Source organism: Delphinus delphis, chromosome 2 (assembly GCF_949987515.2).
Source record: "Delphinus delphis chromosome 2, mDelDel1.2, whole genome shotgun sequence".
NCBI classification, from domain to species: Eukaryota; Metazoa; Chordata; class Mammalia; order Artiodactyla; family Delphinidae; genus Delphinus; species Delphinus delphis.
Window position 1 is genome coordinate 48,307,595 of NC_082684.1, and position 23,112 is coordinate 48,330,706.

Sequence of the window (23,112 nt, forward strand, 5' to 3'; positions counted from 1 at the left end):
GTGGCGCTATTTCTAGGGCTCAGAGATATACAAAACACATGCTATATTATGTTTCTGCTGTAAATAAATGAGGAATAAATAGATTTTCCCACGTATATTGGACTGAGATAATATTTGTTGACTTTTTTTGGGGGGGATGTTTGGTAATAAAATGAGCAAATTAGTACTTGAAGTACTTCCTCATCATTGCCCTTGGGGGCTTTCTCAGAATTCCGGTGCTGAGCAAAACAAACTTTTGTTGCCTTTAACTTTTTATTTGCAAGCTTTAGCCCTTTTTGTACTGTAGCCTTACTCATCCATTCTTACAGTGCTTGTCATCCTCCTGTATTTGTCCTTAGTTAAATGTCACATATTTTTTCCAACTTTTAAATGACCTGTGCATGCATACTTGTTGAGAGTTTAGGGATCAGGCAAAAGTTACATCTTGCCTACTGACTCTGATTAGTTCCACCAGGAGCGTTATACTGAGGAACTGAGGGCTCCTTCCAGCCCCAAAGGTTGAGTCTGCACTTAGTTGTGAGGTGTCTGTGTGTAGGATAGGCAAACATTTGCCTATGACTTTCATTTTCTTTTTGTATTGGCACTGGTTGTGGTAACAGTTGTATTTTAAAGAGTCATCTTCCCTTTTAGAATCTTTCTAAAGTGAAATTGGGTCAATTTCTTGTGAATTCTTTGAAATATACTGCTTTAAAAATCTAGGATATGTATTTATGTTCAAGTCACTCTCCTCTTAGCTGTTACTAAAACAAATAGGGCTAGGTTGGGTTATACTGTAATAACAACTCTAAATCTTCAGAGATTTAAAGTAAGGTTTATTTTATGTTAACACTGAGTTGGCTGGGAACCTTGCCCCATGTTGTCCTCTTTCTGAGACTTGGTTCAACAGAGAAGACCTTGGTTTGAGTGTTTTCAATCATCATAGCAGAGAACAAAGTGTGTCATGCTTCATGATACATATATGTTAACTCTTAAAATCTTCCAGAAGTTACATATTCACTTTGCACATTTCATTGGCCAAATCAAGTCATGGCCATACCTAACTCAAGGAAGTGGGGAGTAGGATTTTAACATGTGCAGAGAACTAGAAACATTTGGACAGTCTACCCTTTTTGTCAATAGATATTCTCCTTCCTACATGTACTTCATCCTTGGCTCTTCTCAGTGGAGATAACCCCTAAATCCCATCCAGTCACTGTCAAGCTCAAAGTCTGGGATCTCTGAGTAGTACCCAGTAGCCATAATCTCTTGTAGTCTCTATCTTTATAAATTATCTGTCTCCGTCACCCTGTTGAATACATAGTGTAGGGACAGATAACTATAAACTATAGTAAGTGTTCCCATTTGGAGAGGAGAAGAATGGAAGACATATACCAGACTCTGGACTGTAGCAATTTTGGAATCTTGCTGGGCAGATTTTGCTAGAGCTCTAAATTATAAGAAAAATGAAATGAAAAAACACATCGAATGACTAGCCCAATTTAAAAATAATTAGATGCAACAGACACAATATTACTGTGTGAAATTGCTATAAAAGCTTCTAAACATTTATATGCATTTTCTGTGTTTATCTCATTATTGTGGACCAGTGATATACAGTTCATATTCTAGCACATGCCCTGGAGCATAGTTCTCTATGGTCCTTGGCTTTATGCCCTGCAAGAGATCCTTTCATTTTTATTATCTTTGGCCCCACCTGAAGTTGGCTTTGGAGAATGTGGCTTCTTTCCATGGCTGAGCAGTTTTGTCAGCTTGTTTCCGGACCCTACAAGCATGGGGGCTTAAGGATTGTTTTAAGTTTTGAACAGCTTAGTCTTTTGGATGGTGGTGCTTCTTTGAGTACCTTTCTTTTAATACCTCGTTAAACACAATCAACAGCAACTATCACACAGTACTCATTTCTGTCTTCCAGCCTCTTCTCTTAGGGCCATAGATAAGTTCTTTAGCCACGTGAACCTAGCATGTGCTCATAAATTCATTAGGTACTTGTCACCTCCAACTTACTGTAGCGACAGTTTCATCAAATGTTTTGTTATTCCTTAACATGGATCATTTGTTGAGGTCTTGTCTCTATGTTTCTTTGAGGAGAGTTTCCTTGAGTACTCCCAGAACAGCTTTCCTGCTGCGTGGCGCCTGAGCGAGTATGTGGGGTTCTTGTTAAGGCAGCACCTCACTTCTAGTTTGTACACCAGTGAAGATAAACTAGATTATGCTATAATAAAAACTCCCCAATCTCAGTGGCTTAAGACAACGAAGTTTATTTCTTCCTATATCATATGCTCATTGCATACCAGCTGGGGGTTCTCTGGGCTGTGCTTCATCTGGGAGCCATGCTGACAAACAGCCACCATCTGAGTGTTTTCAGTGACTATGACAGAAGAAAAGAAAGGCAGGCATATGACACAGTAGCTGTTAAACTGTTGCCTGAGACAGGCCACTTTGGCTCCCATTTTATTGGCCAGGGTAAGTCACGTGGTGGCCTCAAACTTCAGTAGTGGTGGGAAGTGCAGAAAGCTAAGTGTGATCCTAGGTATAGCTGACAGGAGAACTGGAACTGTTTACCCCATACTGATGAACCATCACACCAAGGTAACAAGGCCACATTCCTCCCAAGGAACTCAGCACTTTGTGGTGACACTTAAATTTTGAAGCATTAAGTGTTGTTCTCTATCCCATTTTCTAACTACCAGAGAAAAAAGTCACCAAGTACCCTCTGTAGCTTTGTTTTTAACTCTGTTCTTGCTAGATGTTCTCTTTCCTCACTATTTCCCATCCACACTTGCCTTCTCTTTGTTTAAAGTTATTTTTATGAGGAGACCATGTCTCTGGGCAAAAGCATTTCAATTACCATGCATGTGAAATGAACACTTTTTAGTGACACCACAGGGGTAGATTGGATTAATATGAGTAGTAGCTATGGAAGATTTGATTACATACAAGTAATATTTTTTCTTTTTAAGTCAAAGTGAAAAGGTACACTGTTTAAAAGAGTCAGTTCTAGAAGGCTTCAAAATTCCCCTTGGTATCTTACCCCCTCCAATTTCTTGTTCCTCAGAGGCAATTACTTTGAACCCTCGCAGTTTCTTTTGGTGTTGATCTTTCCATTTCCAATAAACTTGGCTTTTGGTCTCGTGAAAAATGAAGATTTAGCTCTCTTTCATCCCTTTTCCCACCCTGGCTGTATGCTCCCTTACTTTCAACTCCACTCAACTCTGGTTGTTACGGATCTGGTTAAATCATTATTCAGTGTGTATCTTATGACCATATAAGCTGTGTTTCTAGCTGACCCACACAGTATTCTCTGCTTTAAGTAATTTTTTAAATAATCAAACTTACCAAAAGATGGAGAAAACTGCAAAAGTTACTACTGAGTACCTATCTCTGAATAATCACCCACATCTCTAATTGGCGAAATGCATAGTACGTTCGTATGGATAATCTAATCTGTTCAATGAGGTGGGTGTGGGGAAGTATTCAAGCATTGAATGTGTGTGGTTAGACCTTTGGTTCTAGCAAATACATTCTACGTGAAAAGAGTATGTTAACTTTAGTATCCAATTTAGTGTTTAAATGACTGAATTGTAACCACAGGGCCAGGAAAAAAGATATTTATACTTGGATTTCTCATTTGTGCTTTTACTTAAATGTTTATCCTTTTAATTAGGTTGGAGTTATTTCATACAGTAACATGTTATATTCTTTCGGCCTCAGGATGCATGCATCTCTCCCTCAGAATATAAGGAAAATATTGGATGACTCATTTTATACCATTTTCATTAATATAAAGTGGCTTTAAAATATGCTGGTTTAAAATAGATTTAATGTATAATATTTTAATGTCAAGGATACCTCTTAATTATATTATTAAAATTACTTTTTATATACCTCTCTCAGTCCTCACTCCTCATTCTCCTTGAGTTTTTGAACTCTTGGCTCATTATTAAAAGTTGATGGCAAATTTGTTCACTGCTTGATATAAACTAGTTCTAGTGAAAAGAATTATTAGGAAGTAATCAATAAGTAATTAGCTCCTGTTTTAGGAATACCTGTTCCTTACGGAGAGTTATTATACGCTTCTTGATAGTATCGAAAGACCAGAGTCTATGGAGTTTCAGTTTATCAATTCTATTGTACAATAAATTGAAGAGTAAATTTTTTCTCATTACCCCTGAAATGCTAAATTGAAGAGTTAATGGTCTTTCATGACCATTGAAATGGTAGGTGTCTAATTTAGTATGATTTTTTCCTAAATTTTTTATTCTTTAATCATTTCTTTACTGAAAAGTTCCACTCCTATCCTTATGAGTAATTCTTGCTATATTCTCCTGTCTCCTGTTTTGACATAGTGATCTTTGTTTAAAAGATAAGGGTTCGGGCTTCCCTGGTGGCGCAGTGGTTGAGAGTCCGCCTGCCGATGCAGGGGACACGGGTTTGTGCCCCGGTCCGGGAAGATCCCACATGCCGCGGAGCGGCTGGGCCCGTGAGCCATGGCTGCTGAGCCTGTGCGTCCGGAGCCTGTGCTCCACAATGGGGAGAGGCCACAACAGTGAGAGGCTCGCGTACAGCAAAAAAAAAAAAAAAAAGATAAGGGTTCTATTTGAAATTAAAATTAAAACAAAATTCTCACCTATACCTGTGGGTATATCTTTACCTCTAGAAGTGCGATGTTTAATATAAAAATTAATTTTCCTAAACTATCTTCTTTTAAATGTAGATAATATATATCATCAGTAGAAAAGCTTCCTGAAAGAAGAAATTGTTCAAAAGAAATTTGAAAGTAGCAAAAGTATAAGACAAAGATAATTGACAGCAGATACAGAGGACAGCATGGGAGTAAGTACAGCATGAAAGAAGATGAGATGATAATATCTAGAGCAAATCTGAGTTCAGAAAATAGAATTGAATTAAAATATGAGTTGAAAAAGATATTTGAATTTCTAAACTGTTTAAATAAATCTAAGTCTTAGGAATTACTAAATGTATATTAAGAAGGAATGTTCTTAAATAGTTTTCATAGATATCTTCTAGGGGATTTAAAGTAAAAAGAATGTAAACGTAGTAGACATATATTTTGGCTCTCAATTCCCACGTTAGTGGTTTTAATTGCTATTTGAGTATTAATTGTACATCTACTCTAGGTAGAGAAAGATAAAATACCCAGTTTAAAATAAATGGATTGGATAATGTTTGAAAATTAATTTTAGAATCCTTAAAAATGACAGCTTAGCATACACCATAAATATCTATTAATCTTAACATACTTAGTATTGCATTTTCCAGATATCTTTGATATCTTTTGCAAGTATCAAAAATTCATAGTATTATTAAATCAATGTCATTATATATCATCCCCTCTAATGTTTTTACTAGAAGGAAATAGTAAAGTATTAGTAAAATCAAACATGGAAGTAATGCCTTATATTATTCTTTTTGCAGATTTTACTTCATTCATTTATTTAATGAATTCATTCAGAAAAACTCTGTTGAACGCCTACTCTTGCCAGGTATTGTCCTGGGCAACAGAACACAGTGGTGAACAAAATTGACTCTCCTGCCCATATGCAGCCACAGCTGATGATGTCTTCCAGTTTCAGTGTACTTAGAGTTGGCATCTCTTTTGTCATGATGTGCATTTTTTATATGTCAGCAGTAGACTCTCTACCAGAGCTGAGTCCTCAGAAATTCTTCAGTACATTGCAACCAGGAAAAGCTACCTTAGCTTATTTTTGTCAAGCTGGTAAGTATTTTTTATATTCTAATATGATTTTTGTGATGTTTCTATTGCTGTTTAATCAATATGCTAGGAAGAATTTATTATCAGGATTAATAATATGTGCTTTAACGCTGCTACTGTAATATGCCTGCCTGGGTTTCAATCCTGACTTTGCCACTTGACCTGCTGTGTGACCTTGGTTGAGTCACTTAGCCTCTCCACGTGTCTTTTTTGTCATCCATAATGAGGAAATAGTGTGTGCTTTATAAATTTATTGTGAGGATTAAGTGACTTTACTCATGTGCTTAGTCCATAGTAAATACTAGATAAGAATTAGCTGTTAATAATATCTGAATTTCATCATCATTTCTGAAAGTAAACTTTTGGATATTTTTAGCATGTAAATATTTTAAAAGTGTTTTCAAACTTTAAATATAGTATTAGTAATGCCTTAGTTTAATACTCTGCTTTAGCTGTACCATTAATTATACTGAATTGATTAATATAACTATTGAACATAACTTATCATTATCATGGTTCCATTTAAGTTGTTTTGTGCCTTAAAAAATACTATTCTTGGAATTAGTAAATGAAGTGAATTCATATTTTTGTTGGCTCCCTTATTATAATTGTGATTTGAAAATGGTATTTTAAAATCATTTTGAAAATTTTGTACCTGTGTGTTGTGTATATAGTATTAAACTTGGAAAAGTAACGCCAAATGTGCCATTTAAATTAAACATTTATCCAGTTTATGTTTAGAAAGCTTTTAAGGTCACTTACAAAGTGAAAATACGTCATGATAAAAATATTAGAAATAAGAGTAATGAGGCAATAGGAAATAAGGGTACAAGAATATGTAACTAGGTTCATTTAGTTACTTGATTATTTGTTGTTGCATACTAGTTGGGCAAACTAATATATTTCTTTTTCAGTTTGCAGCTTTGGGCTTTAATTTTAAAAATTCATCTTTCCTAAGGGGCAAGTCATAAAACATTCATAAAACATTTCTTATTTTAGATTCTCCAAGTACCTCTGTATTTCTTGAAGAACTGAATGAGGCTGATAAACCTCTCCAGGACTATGGAATTTCAGTCACAAAGGTAGAAAGATATTTATGTTAATAAATTACTAGTGACAAACATTTTACAACTGTGTGACCTAAGACTGAGTATCTAAAAATACTACATTGTTTCACATCTTTTTCCAAACTGGAAAAATATTTTTTCTACCTTTTTTTTCATAAGAATAAACAGAAGTATAGTTAATTCCAGATTATTGTATAAATTATAAATACAGTGGAAAAAAAGCTACTTCAAATTCTGGAACTTAGAACTTTATTTTGTAAACCATTCTATTGGGGCTATGGTGTCATTTATTTTTTCAATCTTTTATTTAAGTTTTTTTTTTTTTTGCCTGACAAATATAATAGATGTCCATAATTTAGCTATTAAAATTTTTCTATTAACACAAACTGAGGTACCAAAATTGAAGTAATTCAAGTGTTTTTTTTTTCTTTCCTATTCTTCTAAGTCTTTATAATTGCTTATGTTGTGGGTTCTCATATTTATTTTTAGAAAAAAGTTAAAACAACCTAATTTGGGACTTCCCTGGTGGCTCAGTGGTTGAGAGTCCGCTTGCCAACGCAGGGGACATGGGTTCGTGCCCCGGTCCGGGAAGATCCCACATGCCACCGAGCGGCTGGGCCCGTGAGACATGGCCGCTGAGCCTGTGCGTCCAGAGCCTGTGCAAAACAACCTAATTTGAAATTACATACTTAATTTTTTTCTCAAAAAGTGTTTGAACTTGCCATGGAGTATTATGGAAAATTTCCACATGCATCATGGTTTAGATAGCTACAGGAGCCTTTCATTTAGTTTAAACATAGAATTTGTACCTCAGAAAACGGAATGATTAGTAACCCAGTGATTATTAAATTCTTTCAGATTAGTGTCTCCCTGACTTTCTGTGTACATTTATTCTTTCTTAGTTCATTAGCCTTCCTCCTTTGAGAGATGGCTATTGTCCCTCTTGGGGCTAGAGTTCCTGTCCCTGAAGCTAGAGTTCCCAGGGCAGGAAGCATAGAAAAGTTAACTGTGACTTTTAAAGGGAAACTGTTCACTCTCACCACAGAACACTTCTGACACCAGATGTGTGTTTTTCATATGAAGCAGTTCTGACACTAACAACCCAGAATTAGCACAGACCCCACAGGTTAAGGGCCCAGTCCTATGAGATGCCCCTCACTTCAGATGTCAGTCACAAGGAGTGAGTGGGTCCCCAGGCTCCCTAGGACTTCTGTAGGACTTGGCTCCAAATGGCGGTTCTCACAACCCCCTCCTCAGGTTCCATAATTGTCCATAATGTCTCACAGAACTCAGGGAAAGACTTTACTTACTATTACTGACTTCTTGTAAAGGATATGTCAGGAACAGCCAAATGGAAGAGATGTGCGGGGCAACATCTGGAAGAGTCTCAAGTGCAGGAGCTTCTATCCCCGTGTGGTCTGGGGTGCGTCATCCTCCTGTACTTGGATGTGTTCACTGGAAGCTCTCCACACCCTGTAGTTTAGGGTTTTTATGGAGGTTGTTATGTAGGCATGATTGGTCAAATCATTGGCCATTGCTGATTAACTCCATCTCCAGCCCTAAGGTGGGGAGGTGGGGCTGAAAGTTCCCACCCTCTGATCTTTCCCTTGTCTTGCTGGTAACCAGCCCCCATCTTGAAGCTGTCTAGGGGCCCCCAGCCACCAGTCATCTCATTAGCATGCAAACAGACACTCTTATCACTCCCAGAGATTCCAAGGGTTTCAGAAGCTCTTATATTTCAGGTTAAAGACCAAATATTAGAAGAAAAGATACTCCTGGCACTCTATCATGCAGGAAATTACAGGGTTTTAGGAGCTCTGTGTTAGGAACAAGGGGCAAAGACCAAATATATATTTCTTATTATATCATGTTTATATACCTCAAAAACCTCTTTTTTAATGTCAATTCTGTTTTGTATAGAGGTCTCAGTTAGCTTTGAACCACTGTTTATACTCTGGAATGATAATGGCACTCATCTTTAAGGAGCTTTGAATAAAAATCAAAATTGAAATTTAGAAACAAAATGCTAGATTGGTATGATACTCTAAAAGGATAGTCATGCTGTTATCTAGTAACTAATAAACTAGTAACTAGTAACTGTGTGTCTAGTAACTAGAGTAGAATATTAAGGTTCATGCCCAGGGGTTACCTTTATGAACTAACAGTTTGTAAAGCTTTTACAGTTGAGGACTCTTAAGCTATGTGGAAAGGAGACTGGGTGAAAGAGATAGACCTATATTGAGTACCTAGCTCAGTCCCTGGTGCATAGTAGATACTCAGTACTGTTTATGAGATTGAAACGAGCTTGCTATATTTAGTCTTTTATTGGATAGCAAAATGGCTAAGACCCCAGTCTCTTTCTTTGGAGAGTATATATCCAAAATGGGGCGATAAAACACATTCACAGACTTTTTTCTTTTTTGGCCGCGCTGCACAGGTTGTAAGAATCTTAGTTCCCCAACTAGGGGTTGAACCTGGGCCCTTGGCAGTGAAAGTGAGGAGTCCCAACCACGGGACCGCCAGGGAATTCCCATAGACCATTTTAATAACTAGCAGAACTTGGTCATTATAATAAGAGATACAAATAAAATGCTGTAGAGGTTTAAAAGAAAGAAATCTTACATGATCATCAAGGTGGAAGGTCATATTATGGTATTGGGAAAGACTTCACAAAAAGTAGCATTTTGAGATTGTCTTCAAAAGTTAAGATTTCAGGAGACTGACATAGGTGAAGAAAACACTAAAATATAAATGGACTAAGTGTTCCAGTTAAGAAAAATATTCTCAGGTTGGGAACAATAACCAAACCTAATTGTAAGCTATTTAGAAATGCATCTTAAAATAAAGGCTTTAGAAATCCTTAAAGCAAATGAAGGAAAAAATATATATATCTGCAAATAATAACCAAAAAGAAAGCTGGTATGACTATATTACTGTATCAATGTAGATTTTAAAACAAAAAACCTTTGTCATCCTTTCTGTCATAACCAATCCATCATTAAGTCCTTCAAGTTCTGCTATCAAAACTTTTCACATCTGACCACTTCCTGTACCTTCACTTTTACCCCCCTGCCCTTGTCTAAACTGTCCTCACTTCTCCTCTGGGAAACCACAAGCCTCCTATTTGGCCTTTCTCCTTTCACTCTTGTCTCACTGAACCCTTCTCCACATGTAAGTCAGATCACATTGCTGCTCTCTCAGAAAGGCTTCCCATTACAGTTATACTAACATGGAAACTCCTCTTTGGACATTTAATTCCTCTAATCTCATTTTCTGTTCTTCTACCTTGCTCAGCTTGTTCCTGACACATGCTAGTCATCTTTCTCTTACTTGGACCTTCTAGGTGTGTATTTCCGTAAGGCCTTTGCAGGTATTTTCTCCTCTGCTTAGAACTCATCTCTTCCACATATTTGTATATTTGTATGCATCACTCCATTACTTCGGTTCTTTGTGCAAATGTCACCTCCTCAGAGAAGTCTTCTTTGATGACTTATCTAAAATGTTCGGTCATGTACTATCCCTTTAATAGTGCTTTTTTCTTTATAGCCCTTAACATTGCATACTAATTAGTTTTTTTTTTTAATGGTCCGTCTCTACTTTTAGAATGTAAGTTCTAAAGATAAACATTTTAATTTGGAACTTAACTGTACTCCTAGTGATGAGAACAGTGACTAACATATGGTAGGTGTTCAAATGTGTGTTGAGCGGATGAATGGATAAATCTGTCGTCATAATACCAACCATCCCCTATGCTCTGACTTCTAAAAATTAAAAAAAAAAAAACTACATACACTAAAATTCACTGCTTTTGGTTATGACCGTACTCTTTTAATTCGAATTCTCTATTCCTCATATCTTTTTTGAGTATCGGTTCTCTTTTAGTAGCTTTTTTCTATAAAACAAATGTAGCTTTCCCACTTGTCACTTTGCTTTCTCAAACTCTGTTAAAAATTAACTTGAACAGCAAAAACAAAAAAGCCTCATCTAAAAAAACCCTAACTTAACAAAATCCAAAACAAAATACTAACTGTTCTTCTTCCAGACTTAGTTTTGGTAAGTTATGTCGGTGGCTACCCACTTGCCCCATCTAAAAACCTCTTCATCCTCTTTATCTCTTGCCTTCTCCCATCTATCCCATGTTGCACATTACACGCTCAGTCTTCTCCCTAGTTTTACTTACTGTATTTGTAGAAAGTCGCTTGAATCTCTTCTGTCCTTTTCTGCTTTACTACAGGTCCCAGTCATCCCTGACCTGTACGAATGGGATACACCATTAACCGGCTTCCTTGCCTTTGTGCTCTCATGTCTTCCATTGTATCTCCATGTTGCTGCCAGGATTGGCCTTATGTTTTTCACATAGAGTCCTGATTGTAAGCTATCAAGGGCTGTTGTGGCTTCTCTAACATCATCAGGGACTCAGGTTCATTCTTTCTGTTGCACCATCCTTAGCAAAGGTTTCTTCTTTAAAGATGCCTTATGGTCCATGATGACTGCTGGTGCCTACCTATCTTGTCAGGTTTTTTTTGTCAGGAAGAAGTGGGAAGAGCCAGAGTATCTTACCACTCAACCCCCTTTTAAGATCCTTCTAGGCATCCCAAACCAGTGACTTCTCCTAACATCATTTAGCCCGCCTTAGCTGTTGGGGGAGTCTGGAAAAGTCTTTTAATGGGGCACTTGCTTTTAATGAAATTCTGTTAGTGACGCAAAAGGGTAGGATGGATTTGGGGTTAGGAGCCAGCAATATCTGCTATACCTGTGCTCCAGCTACTGAGATGCTTTCGTGGTCCCAACTTAGCACCAGTTCTGTGCTTCCTGGCTTTTGCTCATGATTTTCTTGTCCTGCCTTAATTGTTTCCTTCCTTTCCTACCTCATTACCTTCTACTTCGTTCATCAGATTGAATTAAATCTTAGGTATAATTAAATATAACTCTTAGGTGTAGGAACAGTTCCTTTCTCTGGGTTACCTCAAGCACTTGAATAAGTGAGCAATTATAGCATACAAATCAGAAAGAAAAGTAAAAAAGAAATTTGATCTGGAGACAAACTGTAATGTTTAATTTTCCTTTCTGTTTCCCTAACCAAGAAACTTGACCTTTTGATATGTACTCTAAACGTTAAATATAATCTTTTAAAGGTTAATTGCATCACAGAAGAAACATCGAGGTACTGTGGAAGCGAAAAGAATGTGATGAAAGCATATTTATTCAGGTAAACTATTTTTAGTTTTTTTGGCTCAGATGGACAAACATAAAGCTACACTTCTAGAATATTCAAGTATACAAAATATCACTAGGCCAGAATAAAGGTGTATGTAGTAGGGGTCATATGAAGCTTAGCAAGAAGTCTAACTAATAGATTTGTTACCTCCACTTTGCTTCCTAATCTGTAAATTGAGGAGATTAATACCTACCTCACAGGATTGTTTTGGATATTAAATGAGAATCTTATGTAAGCTCTGACGGCAAAGGCCTGGTAAGTAAGCACTTAGCAGATTTAGTGTTCTAAGTAGGTATGTCAGGTCCATATTCGGGTGGGAAATAAATGTACTTTATTTTTGAGGGATCTGCAGATGTCCAGGTTATGGATTCCTCCGTTACTTGGGTCTGCTAATCTGAGTTTTCTCAAAATCCTTTCCTCACACTCTTGGGATTTGGCCTAGGAAGTGGGGAGAGATCCTGTCTCCTCAGGGACCTACTGCTGAGGACCCTTCTTTCTGTCTCCTGCTTGTCTCCTTCCCAGCCCATCTGGGGAATGTGTGTGTGCTGGGAGGAAGCCTGGTTGGGACTCCTGTTGCTTCCCAGTCTTTTTGCCAGGTCCAGGGCCTAAGCTTTTCAAAGTCAGTGTATCTGTGCCTGTGTGTTCAGTAAATATTTGAGTGTGTATCATGGCCAGCACTCTGGTAGGTATATCGGCTAGTGGATAAGACACAGGCTCCAAGAACTGCCAGAGCTTCCAGCCTGGTGTGTTAGAGAGACAAGTGAATTGAATGCTAAGGAAATATTTCTGTAATGCTTTTTAAAACTTTTTGCAGGGGTCACATATTACTCAGAGAATTCCCAACAGATACCTTGTTCGATGTGGATGCCATCGTTGCTCATGTTCTCTTGTAAGTACAGGGGATACCCATTTACTTACTCACTTGTTATTTATCTGTTGATTTCATTTTAGACAACCACAGTCCATTACAATATTTTAGGGTCTTAGCATTATACTTGTAAGCATCAGTTTCACACATATTGCTGGTCTGTCTTCCCACACAGAGGATCTAAAATGTCTTGAATGGCAGAGGATACAGAAACATGGAGATATTCTGTATAAAAGTAGGAGGTGGCACAGCACGGCCACCTGGCTCATACAATCGCTCTTGCCTTTGATTCTGTCTGTGGAGTGAGGATGTTACCAGGACAGAAGCTCATCTTTGCTATTCTCACTAGGGTTTTTGAAGTATCTAGCCTCCTTTTCACCCCAGCCTGATTTTTTTTTTTTTTTTTTTTCCGGAGTCTGTAGCTCCGTTCCTGCTCAGTACGTGCAGAAACATTTCAGGTGTTCCCAGCACGCGCTGAATGTTTATTGAGAGAGAGTGAATCTAATTTAACTTGCCTGGCATGGAATCTTTAGGCCTGGGATTCAGCCCTACCTGGGGTCCACTCCTGCAGTCTCTCCTCAAATGAAGTAGTAATATCTTTGGTAACAGAGCTAGAAGCTATGACTTTTTCAGGACACGAGTTTACAGGGACTTTTCCAAATTAACGTTTGCTGAGACCTTTGCTGACCTTGACTATCTCTGTTTTCTGTGTGGCTCCCATCTTCCTCCTCTTCTTCTACCTGATTCTCGCAAAAATGGTGTGAAAGTTAAGTTACAGGAAACTCTAAACTTGATAGGTGACAAGTTGTGGTTATCACATGTTCCAGTACTAATAATATATTAATAACAGTCTTTAGAAATCCCGGCCAACCATGGACCCTGAGGCCTGTGGACTGAGCAGCCAGTTGTAAGGCATGAAAGATGGCCTTTTGAAGAAGGAATTCCAAAGACCTGTTGGGCTGCCTTGGAAGCCCTTTCCTGGGATAGAGAAGGGGTGGCTATCTTGAGAGTGAGGGTCATGAAAAGCTTAGCAAAAAGTCCAAGTCATAGATATATTTGTTCTCAGGAAGCTTACTCGTTTATGCTTTTTACAGTGGATACCCAATGAATGTCTTTGACCCAGAAACAAGGGTGAAGAATCAGAGAAAGAAGATTCTTTAAGGGATGAGGGAGGGGAGACTAAGGTTGTCTTTGACAAGTCTGACAGCAAATCCTGGAGCGGCAGGTCCATGCTGGGCAGCCTGATGACAAGGTGGTTTCGAAACAACTGGGCCTTAGATGTGGAGAGGACGCTGTTACCTGAACTGGGTATCCTGTGGGGCTTGTGTCATTCAATCCTGCCATGGTGTCCTATTCCTTGTGCTGTACTAATGCTGATTTATAGAACACTAATTCCACAAATAGAGTATTCCCCACGTTCCTGCTATGTGCCAGACACTTGTAAGGCACTGGAGATGCAAGACAGCGTAAGATGTGGCTCTGTTCTCTAAGAATTTAATGTTTTGTTGCAGAGACAGATATGTAAACAGAAAATATGTAGGAAGTGAAATAGTAGAAGTACGTCTGCATATGTCCACAGGGTAGTGAATAGTTCCTTGTGTCTAGAATGAGGGTGGATGTTTGTTAAGAAGCCTTCCTGAAGGAGGTGGCACCTGGGATGAGTCTTAAAGGATAAGCGGGGGTTTGCCCGGTGAAGAAATGGAAGGTGGAAGAAGCAGGGGAAACTGTGAGCCCAGGCAGGGAGGTTAGGACAGTTTGGAGAGGGTAGTTTTTACTGGAGTCTGAAATGTGAAGCAGGAGGTGAGAGCAGAGAAGTTGGCATAGGGTCAGAGGAAGGGATCTTTGTTTACCACGTGAAGAAGTTTAGGCTTTGGGGTAGCCCCTGAAGGGTGAGGAGGCCAGCTCTGGGCCAGAATCCTTGTGTGATCTTTCAGACCCAACCATGGGCAATTACAAGCTTTGCCCAGCAGGCCTCATAGGGGAAAGGTGCTCTCCCACACCAGACTGGTGCACAGCCAGAGCATTGCAGTTTTCTGGAGAAAATTGAGGTCCAGGACTCAGACCCCTCCCCTTCCCAATCCCTCGGACCCCTCCCTCTCCCATCCTTCTGACCAGACTGGCCTTTAGTCCCAGGTGTCTCCATTTGGGGCCTCATTATCAGGGACGTGGCCTGAGGCACCTTCCAGGTGCTTTGCCAAGACCTCCTTATCACAGGTCTTTGGCTAAACACTTTCTCTGCTTTAACTCTGTACTTTTCTTCTCCTCGCCCTTCACCTGCTCAGTCCCCCCACCATTCCACGGGTCCATAAAGAGGCAGGAGCCTTCTTGGAATGAGAGGATTCCCACGCCCACTGGCCCCGGCCTGGAGCTGTTCAGTGGCGGGGGATGGGAACGGAACATCGTGGAGGCTGTGCCTCTCCTTTTGCCTCTTGCTTGCACTGTCGCAGTAAGTGAATAAAGGCTTGGTTGTTACTTTTAGTTTGGCTCTCTGTCCTAAGTGACCACTTCAACACCTGATTGCTCAACTTCAGGGTTGTAGGCAGATAAGTGATGTGATCAGAGTAGCACTTGAGGGCTCTTTCTGGTGGGTGAGAGACAAATCTGTGGGGTCCAAGCACATGTAGACACCATTGTGTGGCTATTGTGCAATCTAGGGAAGTAAAGATAGCAAAGAGGGGGTTTTCTTTTTAATTCTTAGGAGGTAAAATGAACCGGGCTTGGTAACGATTAATTTGATTAATCCCTGATCTCTTCTTTTCCTTCCTTCCGATCTCACTCTACCCCACATCTGATCTGATCACCATCTGAAGTAGGCAAGGATGAAGAGCAAATTTACAGGAGAAAATGAGTCTACTTTAACAAGTTGGATGCCCATCTTACCTGAGTCTTGAGTAGGCAGCTGTAGGAATTTGCACCCCTGGGGAGTGTTGTCAACATGTAGGTCATCTAGGGAGCATCCTAGGATAACACCAACATATAAAGGAAGAAGAAACTGAGCAGGAAAACACAAATGTCAAGGAGGTAGAATTCCAAAGAGGCAATGCCCTCATTTTTGTTTCAAATGTAAGAAAACTGACTTGTGGAATACAGTATTTTACAAAAATTTTCAGTAATGATATTTAGAATCTTGAAGAACTGTGCTAAATAGTATGCCATATCGTAGCTGTACCTTGCAAATTGCCACGAGGAAAAAAATGCCTCTCAAGCCGTCACCCTACTTCTTTGTGCTAAAAGCATCAGTTTGAAATACCCAGTTCCTGGCAAGCAGTTCCTCCCTTTTACTCTTTTCAGTTGTATACTATTCCTAGAAATGGAACTGAACTGTTGCTTGATATCTTTTGCCCACTTTTCTATCATTTTTTTTTAAAGGGTGATTTTGTCCTAGAGCTGGTTATTTCTTTTATTTATTTATGGCTATGTTGGGTCTTCGTTGCTGTGTGCAGGCTTTCTCTAGTTGTGGGGAGCGGGGGCTTCTCACTGCGGTGGCTTCTCTTGTTGCAGAGCACGGACTCTAGGCACGTGGGCTTCAGTAGTTGTGGCACTTGGGCTTCAGTAGTTGTGGCTCACAGGCTCTAGAGCACAGGCTCAGTAGTTGTGGCGCACGGGCTTAGTTGCTCCGCAGCACGTGGGATCTTCCTGGACCAAGGCTCAAACCCATGTCCCCTGCATTGGCAGGCGGATTCTTAACCACTGAGCCACGAGGGAAGTCCTCTATCATGTTTTGAACTTTTATTCTTATTAATTTCTAGGTGCTCTCTTTATATAAAGGAGACACAAATTGTACATTTTCCTGTTTGTCATTTATCTTTTGAATTTCCCTTTTTTGTTCTTTTAAATATCATCAGGTCAAATTTATCTTTTTTCTTTTGACTTCTGGATTTTAAGTTGTACCAAGGTCTCCCTTATGCTCTTGTTACAAAGGACTTCACTTAAAGAAATTAAGACTGTTTTATAGAGCAGTTTTAGGATTACAGAAAATTGAACAGATAGTCCAGAGAATTCCTCCTTTCTCCTCTGTACTGTTTCCTCTGTTAACATTTTGCATTGGTGTGGTACATTTGTTACAATTGATGAATCAATACTGACACATTATTATTAACCGAAGTGCATAGTTTATGTTAGGGTTCACTCTGTGATGTACAGTTCTATGAGTTTTGACAAATGTATGATGACATGTATCCACCATTATAGTAGCAAACAGAATCGTTTCACTGCCCTGAAAATACCCTGTGCTCCACCTATTCATCCTTCCCTTCCACTCCCCAACCACTGATCTTTTCACTGTCTCTATAGTTTTGCCTTTTTTGAGTGTCATATAGTTGGAATTGTAACCCAGAAAAAGAGCTCGTGTGTCAGTTTCACAGAAAGCCAAACTCTGACAGCAGGTGTTGGCAGCAAAGTAAGGGCAGCAAAGTAAGGGTTTACGGCAGGGCGCCAAGCAAGGGAGTGGGTGACTCAGATCCACTCCAGCTTGGTCTTTGAGTTAGGGGGTTTTTAAAGGGAAAGAACAAAGGAGCTGGGATTAATCATTGTCTAGTGACATTTCTGTGACATTTCCTAATTGTAGTTTCAGGAGTCAGGATACCTATGGTTTATTAGCATCTGGTCTGGTGGTCCATGACCCTAGGGGGGGTCTGTTAGCTCATCCTGCCCTGGAGAAGCAACTTGTGTCTGTACATTAACAATAAGTTATGAACCACAGCAATTTTAGTACATTAATGCACTAAATGTTGTCGACAATAGCAGTTTTAGTCATCTGACTCTGGTTGATTACTGTTCAGTTAGCACAGGATTGAAGTCAGAGGGGACAAGAAAGGGAATAAAGTTTTGGAGAGAGAGCTTAATCATCACCTTGGCAGGGGGACTTGGTTTTAGTGGGGGCTTGTTTTCAGAATCATATAGCATGTAGCCTTTTCAGATTGGCTGCTGCTTCTAATTAGCAATATGTTTTTAAGGTTCCTCCATGTCTTTTCATGGTTTGATAGCTCATTTCTTTTTATTGCTGAATAATATTCCATTGTATGGATGTATCACTGTTTATCTATTCACCTGTTGAAGGACATCTTGGTTGCTTCCAAGTTTTGACAATCATAATTAAAGTTACTATAAAGTTCATGCGTAGGTTTTTTTGTATTGATGTAGTTTTTCAACTCATATGGGCAAATACTTAGGGGTGTGATTTCTGGATCATATGGTAAGACTATGTTTAGCTTTGTAAGAAACTGCTAAACTGTCTTCCAAAGTGGCTGTATCATTTTGCATTACCACCTACATTGAATGAGTTCCTGTTGCTCTACATTCTTGCCAACATTTGTTATTGTTAATTTTTTTTTTTAACTGTAGCTATTCTAATAGGTGTGTAGTGGTATCTCATTGTTTTAATTTACAGCTTCCTAAGGACAAAGGATATTGAGCATCTTTTAGTATGCTTATTTGCTGTTTGTATATTTTCTTTGGTGGGGTATCCTTCAGATCTTTTGCCCATATTTTAAATGTTTTTTTTTTTTCTCATTGTTGAGTTTAAGAGTTCTTCTATATATTTTGGATACAAGTCCTTTATCAGCTATATGTTTTGCAAATATTTTCTCCCAGTCTGTGGCTTGTTTCTTCATTCTCTTAATGGTGTCTTTTGCAGAGCAGAAGTTTTTAATAATAATAAAATCCAACTTTACAATTTTTTTTCTTTCATGGATCATGCTTTTGGTGTTGTGTCTAAAAATTCATTGCCAAATCCAAGGTCACCAAGATTTTCTTCTATGTTTTACATTTAGGTCTATGATCCATTTTGAGTTAATTTTTATGAAAGGTGTAAAGTCAGTGTCTCGATTCACTTATTTGCATGTGAATGTCCAGTTGTTTCAGCCCCTTTTTTGAAAAGAGGAGCCTTTCTCCATTAAACTGCTTTTGCTCTTTTGTCAAAGATCAGACTCTATTTATGTAGGTGTATTTCTTCTCAATGTTTTAACTGTTCAATTTAACATTTAAATCTTTGCTTTGTATGGAATTTAACTAGGTAAATAGTATGAGCAGTATATTAGTCAGGTGGCTAAATAATTGTCCCAACACAACTGAAATTAATCTCAGTTTTCAAGGTGTGATTTTTTTATACTAAACGCTCATATATATTGGGGTCTACTTTGGACTTTCTGTTTCATTAATCTATTTTTTTTTTTTTACTAGTACTGTTGCTTTAATTACTGAGGCTTTATAATGTATTGTAATATCTGAAAGGTCCAGGCCCCTTCATGTTTCTGTTTCTAGAATTGCATTTTTGTTCTGTTTACATGTGACATTTAAAATTAGCTTGTCTGGTTTCTTCCTCTCCCTGACTAAATCCTACTGGCATTAAATTTATAAGTTATTTTAGGGACACTTGACATCTTTAGAATGAATCTTCCCATCCCAGAACCAGATGTCTTTCCATTTATTCAAGTTTTCTTTTGTGTTCTCTAGTAGTGTTTTAATGCTTTCTTCATATATGCTTGGACACTGAAATTTATTACTGGGTATTTTATATCTTTTGTTTCTATTGTAAATGGGATTTTCCTTCCATTATCTTCTAATACATACACACTGATAAATTTTTATGTGATCAGTGATCCACAGTTACACTTGAACTTTGCTTCTTTGTAAACAGAAAAGATCAAGGTTTTAGACAATTTCTTAGTCTCAGAATATAGAAAAATTGCAATTGGGGAAGAATTAAGTTAGTAAAATCTAAGACTAGAATAACAAGTGTAAACTTAGGGTAACCCTATACTAAATATTTACGGAATTGTATATTTTTGAACCATCATGGCCAATTAAGTAGTGTATTTTTGGAGGACATTTAAAATATTCCTAAAACATCATTGATTAAAAATATTCTGAGTAAATGGTCTACTAACATTTTTAACACATTGATTTTTCAGGATATATTAATGAAATAAACCAAGTGTTTAGAGCATAGCATTGTTCTGTGTGTGTAAGAAAGGGAGTGTTAAGTCTAAAACTCTGAAGGGTCTTCGATGTTACCCTCCTTGCATAATACTTGCGGAAACACCAAGCCTCTGAATCAGAAATCAGACACAGCGGTAACAGCAATCACAGTAACATGGTAGTACTGGATTTGCCGTACCCAGTTCTCCACAGAGCTACAAGGTGAGAGCCATACGCTTAAATCCGTACTTACAGCAAGGTTTGGAGAAGGAGAACTTAAATTATGAATCTCTGAGTTTACATAGGAGCTGGCAAATCTGCTTTTTCCTTCTGAAGATAGAGTGCTTATCTTTTTCTCTGGAATTTAAACAAATTGCTTGGGGCAGGAGAAAAAGTTCTCTACCCCTAAATATAAGCATTTAGCTCCAGGGAAGATAAGGAAGGTTTTATTACCTTTGAATGGGACCAGGTGGCTCCAGAAAAAAGGAAACAAGATTAGAACATGAAGAGATGTTTTCCATCTTTGTGTACTGCCAATTTTCATCTTCAGGAGACATGGACTGTATAGGAACACTGAGAAATCTAGGAGGGATAGTTTTCTAACGGAGACATATATAAATATTTATTTATGGCATATATGTATTTGGTATAAATATTTCAAAGCTTCACAAGAACGTGATTATTGGTTTACAGGAAGGGAATGCGGAAGCTGGGATGGGGGGAAGGAGTTGGAGGTGGACTTTTCACTCTTTAACTTTTTGTATACTTCTTGTGTTAGGAGTCCTACAAAAGAGTTAAAATTTGCAAAATAAATAAAATTTAAAATAAAGGTAAGATTACAGATTTATAGTCTACAAATTCTCAGCTCTGTTTTCTAAAATATACATAGTCAAAACCGATGGGGCTTCCGTGGTGGCGCAGTGGTTGAGAGTCCGCCTGCCGATGCAGGGGACACGGGTTCGTGCCCCGGTCCGGGAGGATCCCACGTGCCGCGGAACGGCTGGGCCCGTGAGCCATGGCCACTGAGCCTGCGCGTCCGGAGCCTGTGCTCCGCAACGGGAGAGGCCACAACAGTGAGAGGCCCGCGTACCGCAAAAAAAACAAAAAAAAAAACCCAACAAAAAACCGATGGAATTGTGTGGTTTGGTAACTGTGAGGAAAATTTCACTTCCCAGCTTCTAGATTGGGTTAAGAAGGGTAATATTTAGAAAAAGAAAGTAAAGTAACAATCTTTATTTGTTGATTGAGAATACCATATGTAACCAGTCTGAGGCAAGTCAGATGGAGGTGTAGAAGATTGAGGCACTATAATCTCAAATGTGCTTGGGAATGATATATGAAGAAGTCAGGGTTTATGGAGGATTTATCCGTTGTGTGATCATAGCAGTTTATCTTTTCTGATTGCTGGTTTTCCTCATCTCTTAAATGTTAAAAATTGCACTGTCATTAGATTTTTTTGAAGATCAAATAACGTAATACATCTGAAAATATGCTTTGTGTTTTACCGAGCGCTCTACAAATGTTAGTCGCTTTTTTCTATATAAATGCAGGAAATCTCATTTTGCAATTAAGAAAAAAAGCAATCCAAATTCAAATATCTACCTGCCGTTCTGTTGCACACACAGTACTAATAGAAGTGAGTTCATGCAAGTCCGTGCTGTGACAGTTGCTGGGAATGTTTGCCATGAGGCAGCAGTTGCAAAGAAAGGCCGTTTCCCCCCTAGTCATTGTTGACTCATGGAAATCATCAAATGATATTGATACAAAAAGGAAAGACTGTGTAGTACTGTAAGAAACAATGAAATCTCAATAACTCTTTATTAAGGTGTGCTAATTGATATTCTGTGATATTATTTTGTCAAGTGGAAGATTTCTTTCCTTTTAAGTTAATATACTACTGACGATAATATGAACTACAAATATTATGGTAATTATTTTCAACTATCATAATTTCTGCTAGTAGTTTATTTTTAACACATTATTGCAGAGCCTGGGTTTTGAGCTTGGATAGAACTTCTGGGGAAAGCTCCTCTTGGAGGTGTCTTCCTTTAAAACTCCTGAGCTGTGCTCAAGCTGGTCCCTTCCTAATAGGTTTTGAGCTATTGCTCCTTCCTTTATCTCTATCAGATTTGTTCCTACACAATATTATCAGGTGGGTTCCTGTTTGATAGTAACATACTGGGAAATTGTAATAAAAAATTACTTGCCTTGGATTTGAATTCCTCACAGCTCTATGTTAATTGGTAGTAATGGTTATATCCCCGGACTGTGCCTTCTTACACAAAGTCCTTCTACCAGTGCATAACATCGTGTGTGACATGTATTAGGTGTTGAAAAATATTGGATTGATGGATGAATGAATTGGGAAGCTTCACTTTTTGGTTGTTAAAAATTGGAGGAGCAGAAATCTTCTTATGTTATAAGCCCATAAGATTGTTTCTGGTGTTAAGAATTCTATAAGTGGTAAGCTAGTAGGAAAATATACAGCGTATGACAAAAAGACTTAGACTGATGTTTTTGAACTTTGTTATTACTTGTACTCTCAATTCAAATTTCAGAGATGGCTTCTGTTTGTTTTTTTAACTGTATTAATTTAGAAGATGCCTAATGAAACATTTTGGGATATTTCATTTTATACATGGATCTACCTAGAATACTATACAGTCATCCCTCAGTATCCAAGGGGGATTGGTTTCAGCACCTCCCACCCCTGCGCCTTCCTCACCCTCCGTGGATACCAGAATCCCCAGATGCTCAATCCCTCATATAAAATGGTGTAGTATTAGCATATAACCTATGCACATCCTCCCGTATACTTATTTTTCATTTTTTTTGCGGTACGCGGGCCTCTCACTGTTGTAGCCTCTCCCGTTGCGGAGCACAGGCTCTGGACGCGCAGGCTCAGTGGCCATGGCTCACGGGCCCAGCCGCTCCGCGGCATGTGGGATCTTCCTGGACCGGGGCATGAACCCGTGTCCCCTGCATCAGCAGGCAGACTCCCAACCACTGCGCCACCAGGGAAGCCCACTGTATACTTATTTTTAACATCTTTACTGGAGTATAATTGCTTTACAGTCGTGTGTTAGTTTCTGCTTTATAACAAAGTGAATCATATATACATATATACATATATCCCCATATCTCCTCCCTCTTGTGTCTCCCTTCCACCCTCCCTATCCCACCCCTCTAGGTGGTCACAAAGCACTGAGCTGATCTCCCTGTGCTATGCACCTGCTCCCCACTAGCTATCTGTTTTACATTTGGTAGTGTATATATGTACATGCCACTTTCTGACTTCATCCCAGCTTAC

The 23,112-nt window shown here is 38.6% G+C and overlaps 1 protein-coding gene across 1 annotated transcript in view; it reads left to right on the plus strand.

Moving 5' to 3' along the window:
- Positions 1–4,720: 4,720 nt before the first annotated feature.
- Positions 4,721–23,112, plus strand: part of TXNDC16 (thioredoxin domain containing 16) — a 104,693-nt gene continuing 86,301 nt past the window's right edge. Inside the window, exons 1-5 of the mRNA XM_060003451.1 lie at positions 4,721–4,830; positions 5,434–5,734; positions 6,731–6,813; positions 11,934–12,007; positions 12,831–12,905. Of these exons, the coding sequence (XP_059859434.1) occupies positions 5,557–5,734; positions 6,731–6,813; positions 11,934–12,007; positions 12,831–12,905 (410 nt within the window). The 5' untranslated portion in view covers positions 4,721–4,830; positions 5,434–5,556. The remainder of the gene's footprint in view (positions 4,831–5,433; positions 5,735–6,730; positions 6,814–11,933; positions 12,008–12,830; positions 12,906–23,112) is intronic.